Source organism: Pleurodeles waltl, chromosome 7, assembly GCF_031143425.1.
Source record: "Pleurodeles waltl isolate 20211129_DDA chromosome 7, aPleWal1.hap1.20221129, whole genome shotgun sequence".
NCBI lineage: Eukaryota > Metazoa > Chordata > Amphibia > Caudata > Salamandridae > Pleurodeles > Pleurodeles waltl.
The window spans coordinates 558,224,196-558,237,428 of NC_090446.1; the positions used below are offsets into that span (position 1 = coordinate 558,224,196).

Here is a 13,233-nt window from a genome sequence, read left to right on the forward strand (position 1 = left end):
ATGGTTTCCAGTACTAACAATTCGAATGGGTAAGAATTCAATTAGAAGAGTTTAATGCCTCTTGGTGTATATTGCAGTGCATTCCACCCGGAAACAGAACATGTTCACTTTTCAAGGTAAAGTCCTTCCAAGATGGCCGCTGCCGTAAAGGCCGCTGTTGTAAAGGCAGGACCTTGGGAGTTTGTTTAACTAATCGGGTACTCAACCTCTGATGTAGAATGTGTACAGAGACCTCTACTACTAGTAACACTGAACTCTATCTTTTTTCATTCCTTACGCTCTTTCCCTCTCTGGTTAGAGTGGGAGCTTTAGGCGGTAATTCTAGTGACCTGAATGTGCTCAATAACCCTATGCACAAAAGCTAAGAAGCCATCCATGGGGTTTTCTTAATAAATGTATTCCCTCTGCTCAAATAGAAGATTTGTACCCACACCTGCCAACGCCCTTTCTACCGAGACCTAAATGTTAACATTTGTCAGATATTGGAACAGAAGTTTAATATTAGACATTGGATAGAGAAAGTTGTTTTCGCTACAGAGGCAAAATGTACACATCCTCCAAACGCCTTTTCTTTCACACCACTACACACCACTGGTTTAGGCTGGCGGACCTACAGTTACATTATGCACGCTGCTTAAAATCGGTTTGTTCACTCCTATTGTGTGCTTTTCTCTATTCTTCCTGCGGTAGTATATAGCCAATAGGCCACTTTAATTAAGCCCAGGGATGCTCTGGCTGTCTCTGCCCTATAATGCAAGTATCTACAGTTCTAAAAGCATTCAGCTGGGTAAGCTGAGTAATGGGGCGGGGGCAAGGAGGGGAGTGGAGGCTTGTTATAGACGTTCATTTCATACACTCATTTCTCATTTGAGAAGGTAAAGTTACGTGCTATGAACTGTGATCTCTTGTGTTCGGGCTGACACACCCGGCCTCTGCATGCTTTGTTCTTGGGGAAAGGGCTCTTCTGGTCCACTTGTTATGGGCCAAGATTTGCTGAGGTGCTGTTTTAGAAGCCAGGGCACTGCCGGCGGCTTTCATTACCAAAAGGCAATCTTCTCTAGGGATCACAGCTCTATCGAGGGTACCTCTCACCTCTCTACTACGTGTATGACTCTTCTAAAGCGTTTCTGCCAAACACATGCAAGAAGCAAGCGGCTCTTCCCTTGAGACCCATGTTTTCATTCCACGAGGCTGCCCACGTCATGTTGCGCCATGTTTACAACTCATTCTCCTGATTCACTTCCAGAGTCTAACCCTTTTTTTACCTTCCCCTGCAGGACTATGACGGCCTCATTGTTCGCTCGGCCACTAAAGTGACTGCTGAGGTTCTGGCTGCTGGGAAACGCCTGAAGTTGATCGGCAGGGCTGGCACCGGAGTCGACAATGTGGACGTGGACGCGGCAACCAGGAAGGGTGTCATTGTTATGAAGTAAGCACTTGGTCGTAGACCGTGGGTGGCACAAGGAACGAGATAGTGGCAGAGGGCATTCTGTGGCATGAAAGGGTGATGGGCTGTGCTCTAACCGCAAGGGCCTCAAGATGCGCCCGCATACTCCCTCAGATCTCAGCTCTTTGGAGTGCTTCCTCTGCAATCTTGCTGCCTTCACTAGTGATCCCTAATGATAATACTGATTATCGGTGGTGAGTCGGAGTCACCCGAGCTGAGCTGTGTACCTCCTCCCTCAGAAGACTGAAGGGTTATTTTATGTTTTCGCCGTTTGTAGAGTTTTCCATTACCTTGTATGACATGAAACCACCATTTTTGGGGGAAATGGACCCTGGTACTGCAAGGGTTTCACTTCTCCCAACCTTAACTTGAATTCCAAAGTTGTAGTTTGTTTTTGGTTGAAATTTCCAGTAGGCTAACTCACAACTGCCCATACATTTGTCTTTTAGAAGGATCTAAATATGGCCAATGTTTGGCTATCAGTCTATAAACGTTTAACTATCCCTATTAGCCTAGCCATGGCTTACATATGCCTGCCCGATCATTTAAGAAACCGATCTCTCCAGAATGCCATAGAAGTAATCAGGGCTCCCCAAAACCTCATTGCCATTTTCTGTCTACTTCCACTGTGGCGGGAACTGGAAGTGTGCCTGCTTCATTGGCTTTACTCCTCAGTTCCTGCTGTCCTTAAGACAGGCACTGAGTAGCAAACCAAGGCAGGGTGAGTAATGCAGGTAGTGCTGCACAGAGCTGCGTGTGTCATGTAGACCACTTTGCCGTACACAGTCCGCAGTTCACTTGGCACGCCCAGTCTAATAGTGCACAGGACCCATAAGCAAACGTTGGTATCAAGTGATAAAACACAAAATGCTTCCTTTTGTTGAGGGCTAAGGTAGGCTTTTTTGTGGGTTACATGGGTGTTTTATGAGGACTCTGGTATCCAGCTCATGGTTTTTGGGGTTGCTGTTTATCACCTGCGGAGGAGAGTATTCAGTCCACATGCTGGGATCTGAAGACTGACCCCCAGTGGCCTTTGTGCAGTGTTGTAGCCCCTAGAAACAGTGTTAACCATTGTCACTTCGTTAGCTCCACATTCAGCGCTCTACTGGCCATGCTTGTGGCTGACTTTTCCAGGATCAGGCCGCTTGATCCTTGCTGTTATAATAATCCTTGTGTTTTCTTTACTAGGGATTTGTTTTCCCCATTGAAGTCTTTGGAAGTGTGGCAGTGCTGTCTGTGCTATGGGGAAACAGGATAAGAGATAATTTGTGGTCGTGGCTGTAGCACTGGTTGTCACTACTGTGGCAGCTACTGGTTAAAGTCCAAAAGCTTCAGCTCCTCTCTGCCCTTCCTTTCTCCACTTTCTGATTCTCATTCTCTGCTGCTGTCATTTTAAGCCTCGGTTTGCCTCCGGCTTGCTGCTTTGCATCGCCTGCCCTTGGTGTGCTTGCATTGTCCTATGACTTCTCCAGATGGGTCTGCAAAATCATGTTAGCAGTGTATTGAGTACCTGTATGTCCCCACTGGTGTAAAGGATATTTTTCTGAGAACAAATTCTCACCTGCGAGCAAAACATTTCGTAAGCTGCAGGCATGCTGATTTAGCTTGCGTTGAGCTGCCACAGGTACTAATGCTGGTGCTGGTTGTGGCACTGCTGCCAGCAAAAGGACTGCTTATGGGTCTGAACTGTGAAGTACTGCATTTACGATCCTTGAATCAATGTGAGAAATTAACTTTAAGAAAAGAACTGGGAGCCGCGGCACTGGGCATCAAGGGACCACAAAACCAGTACCACTATGCTTGAGATCCTGAAATTAAAGCAGGAACTATGGGCCAGATGTATCAAATGATTTTGCACTCGCAAACTGCGAAATCGGCCGTTTGCAAGTGCAAAATCGTGGTCTGCAATGCATCAAAGGCATTCGCAGACCACAAAATGAAAATCGCTAAAATTGCGATTTTCTGCGTTGCGACCTGGATTTTGCAAATCGCAATTTGCGATTCGCAAAATCCAGGTCGCAAGGCAATTCTGCAAAAAATTGCAAATTGCGATTTTTCACAGAATGGTATTTTGCACATGCAAAATACCATTGTCTGCAACCAGGTGGTAACCTGGTGCAAAATTAAAAAATGCAGTAAAACTGCATTTTTAAATTTAATATGTAAAGCACACATGCCCTTTTGGCATGTGTGTACTTCACATGGAACAAAAAAACAATTTTGGGGTGCAGGAGAGGGGGCCTTGGGCCCCAAGCACCCTGGCCTTTTGCATTTCCCGAATTGCGATTTCTGTTTCAGAAATCGCAATTTAGGAAATGCAAAAGATTCGCAGCTATATGCTGCGAATGGGGCCAGTATAGCAATTTGCGATTCGGTAATTGCATTTGCGATTTTTAAGAAATCGCAATTACCGAATCGCAAATGTGATACATGGCCCTTTGCGAGTCGGTAATTGCGATTTCGTAAAAATCGCAATTACCGAATCGCAATGGCCCAGATTCATACATCTGGCCCTATATTTCTTGAAACTAACAGAGACCCAAGCTTTTTATCTTGTACTATGTATATTTCATGTAAAAGACAAACCACGGTCATTGTGCTGGGTGATGTCTATCCCGTTACTTCGGGTGAGGAGCTCTTTGGAGTGGATGTGGGTCCTACAAACACAGGTGCGTCCTGTTTCATGGGTCTGTCTCTAAATATATAGCTTCTCTGCTGGACAAGTGGAAGATGAGCTCGATTGGTAGGGTGTGAACAGAGAATGGAGTGATATCATTGTGTGTGTACAAGTCAGAGCCTTCCATTGAACTTAGCCTTGCCAACTGGATTAAAAGTCAGCAGAAGGGTGGAGTAACACTTGTCCTACATGTAGTAAAGCACAATGTTTGCTACCATTAAACCAGAGGGAGATAAACTAGAGCTGTAAACCAATACAGGTATGAAGAAGCATTGACCCTTATATGCCACGCAAGGGAAGAAAGGAACAGTGTAAACGTCTTAATTTCTCGTGGCACAAACAAGGGCCTTGCTCCCATTCCATTGCCTTCACTGCCATCGGCTGACTTTTCTTCCTTGCCAGCCATCAGCCAATCACAACAGTTGTGGTGATGTAAGCGATCCAGTTATGTGCAGCAGCTACACCTGGATGGGAGAAAAGCTCTCGCCATGAACCCAAAGCGCCTTTCATCCTTACAACTCTTGTATGCTGCCAGCGTTTGGTCTCACAAGTACGCAAGTAGCTGCCACCCGTTGCTTCTAAGACCAGTAAACACCAGTTGTGCCGATGAGCGCCTCTCAACCCATGCCCAACACTCAGTTATTGCTGTGTGCCAGTTAATGCGTGTATTGAATGTTAAGTATGGAATTTTCATTGAAATTAGAACTGTACGAATGGAAAAAAGAACACAAAACAAAGTGGAAATCTATCGGAGATCCTTAACTACTTTTTGGGAAGTACTTAATCGAGAATGTAAAGTTAGTTCATCCCAGTGGGTGGTTGTGTAATTATATTGGGAGCTGCTGATAACAGTAAATATGTGACGTCTAGAGAGAGCAGAAGTCTGGACGTCTGAGACACACAGAGGAGAGGAAGGAAAATTGACCCAGAAACTTCTGGAGGTAAATGGAGTCAGGGCAGATGGTCGGTCTATCACGCAACATTATTGTTATTTTCAAGGTTATTATTAGAGGGCTCGTGCTGCTAGTGGCACTGGCCCTTGGCTCTTGCCTCACAAATATCACAGGAGTCTGATAGGCCATTTCAGCCATGCCTCCATCCATCCTTTGGCTACACTCTGCAACCGGCCTCTGGGAAAAGGCTTGCAAACACCCCGTAGCCTCGAATGTCAATGGCCAGTCAGGGTTTTACTGTTGCAGGCTTCTATATCCTGTCTCTCCAGAGTGTTTCTTCACAGGTATAGGAGAGCGGGAAGGCTGGCGTAGGCAGCCCACTCCAAGCCCTCTAATATCTTTGTTGCGAGCAGATTGCACCAAGTTTTGTATTTTCCAGCGTTCTGAGATTCTGTGTTCTTTGTTTCTATTCTCAGCACTCCGTCCGGGAACAGCATCAGCGCGGCCGAGCTGACTTGTGCCATGATCCTCTGCCTGTCCAGGTCTGTACCTCTCCCTGTTCATTTATTTTTATGTTTCGATATTGACTTTTACATACGGCCTCATGGTGCTTTTGGCTGGCCAGGGTGTCTCTGCATACAAACCACAGTTTTTCATCGCTGACTGATGTCCGAAGAGTCTTGTAATGACACTGTCGGTATTATACGCTGGGCTGCGTCTCAGAAGTGTGAGGTTCAGTGCTGGCGTCGCACGAACACGTGCCATCTGTGGTCATGTTAAATAGTTTAGTGGAGAAACCGTATTCATATTCATTGAGCTGGGTGTGTAGATTTGTGTTGGAGAGGTGGAAATAGCCGAAGAGTGGGAAAGATGACTGCAGCAAAGGAAGCCTGGCCGAGTTAAAATGCCACTGTGCTTGTGTGCCATGATGTGTGTTTATATTCATTATCCCAAAGTGTGTCTGCACCTGTTACCATTATGTCTGTTGCATGTCATCTGTCCTGCTGATGTTGGTCAGCAGTTTTACCCTGATGTGCCATCCACCAGTGTGCCAGTTGTTCCCTTAAAGTGACTCGGCAGTCGTTAACTTCAATGTGAATTTATTTGTGTATAAAGCCCTATCAGATCCTATGTCTACGTAAAGTGACTCATACATTTAATGTTGCTCTGCGGCGGTATTGAGTGGCGTCTTCTTCTCTGGGGAAGGCCTTAGTAGCCAGAACAAATGCTTATAAGGTAAGAACAGGCCTTGGCAAAACCTGTGTGACCCTGCCTCCAATATGTTTAAGAGTATCAAAAAGTTGATCGAACAGAGTTGCCAAAATTCCGTTTTCTTTGTTGCTGTTTGATAGGCCTCTCTTGCCAATACAGCGCCACAGCGTATTGGCGTTTGTACTGCATTATGGTAGGTCAGGGTGAAATTTTAATTATGCCGCAAAAATCCAAGTAATTTTGTGTTACTCTTGTGAAGTTAAATTACCGAAAATTCGCTGTTCACGTAATTTTGTGTGATTTCAGGAAAAATACCTTCCCCCGGAACACAGGAACAGAGTGCGAGCGGCTGCTGCTGTTCTTCATTTACTTTTAGCTTTATTTTCTTAGCGCAAAATGCATCCTCGCGTCCATTTTGGACATGAGGGTGCATTGTACACTAAGAAAGTAGCACTAAATGCAGGGTTACGCTCCTCGTATAATTCTGCTTCATCTTGCATAATTTTGCTGTAATTTTACCCAATTACGCTACAGCAAATTACTCGAGTTATGCCCACCCATAAATTACTGCAGAGGAAGCCCCGACACACCTGGCAGGAGAGGTGTGTCAAACTGAAATAAAGATAAGAATTGGCCTCCATAATTTTGAGTACCCTCTTCCAACTTTTTGTTACTGATAATTGAGGATAGTGGTTTCGGGGACACATGGTGGTTGCCAACTCCATCGCTTAGCTTAAATGTGTCAGTAATAATTATTTGCAGTTTGTGAGTAGTTGCTACCTAAATGTACGATAGCACAGTGTGTGACCAGTAATACCCGTCAGGATTCTTCTGCCTCTACAGGGAGTGCAGAATTATTAGGCAAGTTGTATTTTTGAGGATTAATTTTATTATTGAACAACAACCATGTTCTCAATGAACCCAAAAAACTCATTAATATCAAAGCTGAATATTTTTGGAAGTAGTTTTTAGTTTGTTTTTAGTTTTAGCTATGTTAGGGGGATATCTGTGTGTGCAGGTGACTATTACTGTGCATAATTATTAGGCAACTTAACAAAAAAAATATATATACCCATTTCAATTATTTATTATTACCAGTGAAACCAATATAACATCTCAACATTCACAAATATACATTTCTGACATTCAAAAACAAAACAAAAACAAATCAGTGACCAATATAGCCACCTTTCTTTGCAAGGACACTCAAAAGCCTGCCATCCATGGATTCTGTCAGTGTTTTGATCTGTTCACCATCAACATTGCGTGCAGCAGCAACCACAGCCTCCCAGACACTGTTCAGAGAGGTGTACTGTTTTCCCTCCTTGTAAATCTCACATTTGATGATGGACCACAGGTTCTCAATGGGGTTCAGATCAGGTGAACAAGGAGGCCATGTCATTAGATTTCCTTCTTTTATACCCTTTCTTGACAGCCACGCTGTGGAGTACTTGGACGCGTGTGATGGAGCATTGTCCTGCATGAAAATCATGTTTTTCTTGAAGGATGCAGACTTCTTCCTGTACCACTGCTTGAAGAAGGTGTCTTCCAGGAACTGGCAGTAGGACTGGGAGTTGAGCTTGACTCCATCCTCAACCCGAAAAGGCCCCACAAGCTCATCTTTGATGATACCAGCCCAAACCAGTACTCCACCTCCACCTTGCTGGCGTCTGAGTCGGACTGGAGCTCTCTGCCCTTTACCAATCCAGCCACGGGCCCATCCATCTGGCCCATCAAGACTCACTCTCATTTCATCAGTCCATAAAACCTTAGAAAAATCAGTCTTGAGATATTTCTTGGCCCAGTCTTGACGTTTCAGCTTGTGTGTCTTGTTCAGTGGTGGTCGTCTTTCAGCCTTTCTTACCTTGGCCATGTCTCTGAGTATTGCACACCTTGTGCTTTTGGGCACTCCAGTGATGTTGCAGCTCTGAAATATGGCCAAACAAGTGGCATCGTGGCAGCTGCACGCTTGACTTTTCTCAGTTCATGGGCAGTTATTTTGCGCCTTGGTTTTTCCATACGCTTCTTGCGACCCTGTTGACTATTTTGAATGAAACGCTTGATTGTTCGATGATCACGCTTCAGAAGCTTTGCAATTTTAAGAGTGCTGCATCCCTCTGCAAGATATCTCACTATTTTTTACTTTTCTGAGCCTGTCAAGTCCTTCTTTTGACCCATTTTGCCAAAGGAAAGGAAGTTGCCTAATAATTATGCACACCTGATATAGGGTGTTGATGTCATTAGACCACACCCCTTCTCATTACAGAGATGCACATCACCTAATATGCTTAATTGGTAGTAGGCTTTCAAGCCTATACAGCTTGGAGTAAGACAACATGCATAAAGAGGATGATGTGGTCAAAATACTCATTTGCCTAATAATTCTGCACTCCCTGTATAAGGCTTTCTAGTTGGTTTCTCCCCTTGTCACGTTGATTAAGACTCTGGTTCGGTTTCAGTTCTTAGGACTTCATCAGGCACTGTGTATGGCAGCTGGACATCACAGAACGAGTATTCTTTGCTTTGGAAAAAAACCACTGACTAAGACTGTTTTACCTTGCCTGGTGCCTGGTCTGTGTATAGACCGCTCCATTGACTTCGGTATTGATACACAAGAGTCGCGCTCATGCCAGGATCGAGGACCTTTGCCCCACTGGTTGAGAATGTACAGAATGACCTTCCCTCTAGTGCAGTAGGCATGGCTTGGCATCACAAGACGGCGCCTGCTTCTCCGGATAGGCTGCAGTGAGAGAACATAAAATGTTTACACCCCTCCATCCCTACTGTAATTGGAGCAATTACACTCTTTTATTTAGTGGTAAAAATGATTAGCGTTTCAGCAAACAGCAGATTTGATTGTTTTGCCAGATCTATATTATTTTTATAACAAAACTGGCCTTTTATTGCTCTTTGGGATATTTTTATGAAGAGCAATTGCATTTACTACGTGCTAACTAACTGAAACCGCTTCCTATTTGTCCTCCGGCACAGACATTCTGGCAGTAGGACTCTATTCAGCCATCCTAATACAGCTTGTTATCCAGACCTTGGCCAAGGTTAAAGTTGTGAAGGCATAGCCCGATCCCACCATAACAATTGAGCAGAAGGACTGGATCAGCCACACATAAGAGGTTTTTGGTGACTTGTTGCAATCTTTGAAGACTGTTCAGAATAAAGCTGCCAGGATTGTTGCGAAGAAACTAAGGAGGGCGCTGCGTTGGCAGATCACTAAAGAATGTCTGGGCCACAGTGCCATCTGTCATACATAGAAGAGAAGAAGTAACTGTGCCCACCAACCCAGACCATGACCTCAGTCTCACTGATCGCTCCTAGGGTGCATGTGTAGGGCGGGGGAGTAGAGGTGTCCTTCATGAGACTGCTCATTATTGGAACGCAACTGATTCATTTGTGCAACTTTTATACACATAGGGACTGGGATTTTTTCTGTCTCAGGTGGAACAAAGAAAGCTTGACATATGGCCTCAGTTTTTTTTTTTTTTTTTAATTTGCGTGATAAATTATAGCACTGAGCCACCGTTATGACAGATGGGTCTAGCCTGCAGCAGTGAAGCGTATTTGCTATGTTTAGAAGTTGATGTCCCTCTTGATTAAACAAGCTTATGAACATTGTTTAATCCGGCGGAACAGGCATTGAAGCGCTGCATCTAGCATATGACGTTCCAGCTCCTATTCCACTGGTTTAAACAATGTTGATGAAGCGTACTCCAGGACTCTCGACAGTTCTCTGTTGGACAAACTATACACTTGGTAGTGATAACCCTTGCTGCAGTTGTCTACAATGATTCTCTATGATTTTGTTAATTCTGAGGACTACATGCTCACTAGATTGTTGCCATTAATCCACATTTTACGTGCTCCATCATTAAAGGTAGTTGTTGGTTATGCGTACATTTCTGGTTTTCTTTATCATACCTCTATATTGAATATAATGTACCAGTACCACCACTGTGTCATTGTGCACCATGCACCTTTTGATCATTATTATTTCATGAAAAGTTTGACAAATTTAGTTGAGCACTGTGTGCCCTGCTGCATGTAACTACCCTAAGTGAAATGTTCAGTTAACCCGGGACCACAAACATAAGAATACCAAATCATGTGCTTTGCCCTAAGAAGTCAAGCACGCATCATTAAATTCCCTTTTTATTGTAGAAAATTCTGTAACTTCTGAAAAAGCCTCCACTCGACGTATGATAGTAAAATACCTAGAATATATTATTTGTTATATATGGTATACTTTTTAAATAAAATTTAGATATTATTACTGTTCTCCTTAGGTCTTATCCGAATTCAATATTGTTGAAACGCTTTCCTCCTCACTTTTGTTTTAGTACTCCCGTCAACCTGAAATATGTTTTTGCTACACACGTGGCTGTAAATTAAAGTGATTATTCTTCTTTAACATTACCACTTCTTACTGTTTTTGCACACTGTTATTCTCACTGGTAATGTTTCTTTGTTTTTAGTTTTTAAAGCCAGATAGACTTTGTTTATCTACTATCACCCCGGAGGACAATGTCCTTTTGAAGCCCCCTTGCCAACCATTACTGGGGTGAAGAGCATCGACTTACTGCTTTGTGGCACACTTGTGGGCTGTCACCTTTAATACCTTATAATTATTTTTCCCTCGTTGTGAGTTACAAGGCTTATTTTTAAACCTTTCTGGAAGCATGATTTATGCGAGCCAGTCTGATCTTGCCGATGTTCAGTTACAAATGTATAAAGGGTTAGCAACATCAGTCTTTCTGGGACAATATGTTATAATTAATCTTATAGGTTAACAATTGGTGGCCCTGGCTTTCGTTTTAGACTATTCATCTCCTCTGCATTTCTAGAAAAACTGAATTTGAAGAATGTCATGTAGCATAGATGGCAGGAAAATCATGTGACCGCTAAAGCTGGCCCAGCCCTTTAAGACATTTACTTTAAGACCCAAGGATTTTATGAGGTGTCCTTTATATGTTATGTGGTAAGGGGCGGACTGTGTAGACATTTCTGAATGAGGTCCGGTACTCTAAATAGGGAGGTTTCCTGCATGGGCGGTATCTGTATGTCCCTGAGGACGCTGTGAAGTGTTAGATTGTTTTCGCTTGCCGTAAATATGCATGGCACCTGAAGTTGGAGAGCATTTTAGTGACCAAGGGTGAGTTTGTGAAAGCCTATCACGAAAGTGCCCAGTGAGCTAGTCTTGACAATGGAGATTTATGACCCCAGCAGGACTAGGACTGTAACCGAGGAATGTCACCATGCAGCGGGGAAAGAGGTGATCAAGATACCAATGCCCCAAGGCTAGCCCAAGGGTTGTTTTGCAGTAGAGAGTTTGGGTCGTCCCTGACAAACTCGTATTCAACAGAGCAGCATGCAGCCAGACAGCACGTGGTCAGCCCCTGTCCACGTAACCCACAGCTCTTCTTCCTTTAGCGAGTCTTTAAGGAGAAAGGAGGCCGGGGCAGGGTAATCCCAATGAAGTCTACTAACAGAGGGGTGTGCCAGGAGGGGTATACCATCACTGAGAGAAACGTGGCTTGTAAGGAGGGCATTAATTTTCAAATGAGAATGAGTTCAGAAGTTTGCCATAGCCAGACCAGCGATTGAAGCTTATAAGAAAAGGTATGGGAAATGTAAACATGAAGAAAGGGAGAAGGGAATGAACGGGGCGAACAGAAGCCAGAAAGCGACACGCAATTTAAAAATAAATAAAAATAACTCGGCGCTCTGCACTAATTATAAAACCTATAACTAATTATAAAAATAAACAATTGCGCTCCTAATGTGTGGTGGGACCGGTCACCCATTTTTACAAGAAGAATCAATCAATCAATCAATCAAGAAATTTGTATAGCGCGCTACTCACCCGGAGGGTCTCAAGGCACTGGGGGAGGGGGGACCGCTACTGCTCGAACAGCCAGGTCTTGAGCTCCTTCCTGAAGGAGAGGGGGTCTTGGGTCAGGCGGAGGTGGATGGGGAGGGAGTTCCAAGTCTTGGCTACCAGGTAGGAAAAGGATCTTCCTCCCATGGTGGCTTTTCTAATGCGTGGCACGGCGGCGAGGGCGTGGCTGGTCAATCGTAGCTGGCGGCGGGAGTGTAGAAGGTCAGGCGGTTGTTGAGGTTCCTGGGGCCCAGGTCGTGGAGGGCCTTGTGTGCGTGGGTGAGGAGACGGAACGTGATTCTCTTGCTGACGGGGAGCCAGTGCAAGTCTCTCAGGTGTCCAGAGATGTGGCTGTGACGGGGGATGTCAAGGATGAGGCGTGCAGAGGCGTTCTGGATGCGTTGGAGTCTTTTCTGTAGTTTGGCCGTGGTTCCGGTGTAGAGGGTGTTACCGTAGTCCAGTCGGCTGGTGACGAGTGCCTGGGTGACCGTCTTCCTGGTTTCGGTGGGGATCCATCGGAAGATCTTTCGGAGCATGCGTAGGATGTTGAAGCATGATGATGAGATGGCGTTGACTTGTCTGGTCATCGAGAGGGAGGAGTCCAGGATGAAGCCCAGGTTGCGTGCGTGGTCCGTTGGTTTGGGTGCGCTGCCCAGGGTAGGGGGCCACCAGGAGTCGTCCCAGGCAGAGGGTGATGATCCAAGGATGAGGACTTCCGTCTTGTCTGAGTTCAGTTTCAGGCGGCTGTTCATCATCCACTCGGCTACGTCTTTCATCCCTTCGTGCAGGTTGGTTCTGGCGGTGGCTGGGTCGTTGGTGAGGGAGAGGATCAGCTGGGTGTCGTCGGCGTAGGAGATGATGTTGAGGTTGTGTTGGCGTGCGATGGCTGCGAGGGGGCTCATGTAGACGTTGAAGAGGGTGGGGCTGAGTGATGATCCTTGTGGTACGCCGCAGCTGACTTCGGTGGCCTCGGATCTGAACGGGGGGAGGCGGACTCTCTGGGTTCTTCCAGCGAGGAACGAGATGATCCACTCTAGTGCCTTCTCTTGGATTCCGATGTTGCTGAGGCGCTGCACTAGGGTGCGGTGGCAGACAGTGTCGAATGCTGCGGAGA

The 13,233-nt window shown here is 45.2% G+C and overlaps 1 protein-coding gene across 1 annotated transcript in view; it reads left to right on the plus strand.

Moving 5' to 3' along the window:
- PHGDH (phosphoglycerate dehydrogenase) overlaps positions 1 to 13,233 on the plus strand; it is a 128,804-nt gene that overhangs the window by 36,739 nt on the left and 78,832 nt on the right. The window contains exons 2-3 of the mRNA XM_069244303.1: positions 1,278 to 1,429; positions 5,494 to 5,559. Of these exons, the coding sequence (XP_069100404.1) occupies positions 1,278 to 1,429; positions 5,494 to 5,559 (218 nt within the window). The remainder of the gene's footprint in view (positions 1 to 1,277; positions 1,430 to 5,493; positions 5,560 to 13,233) is intronic.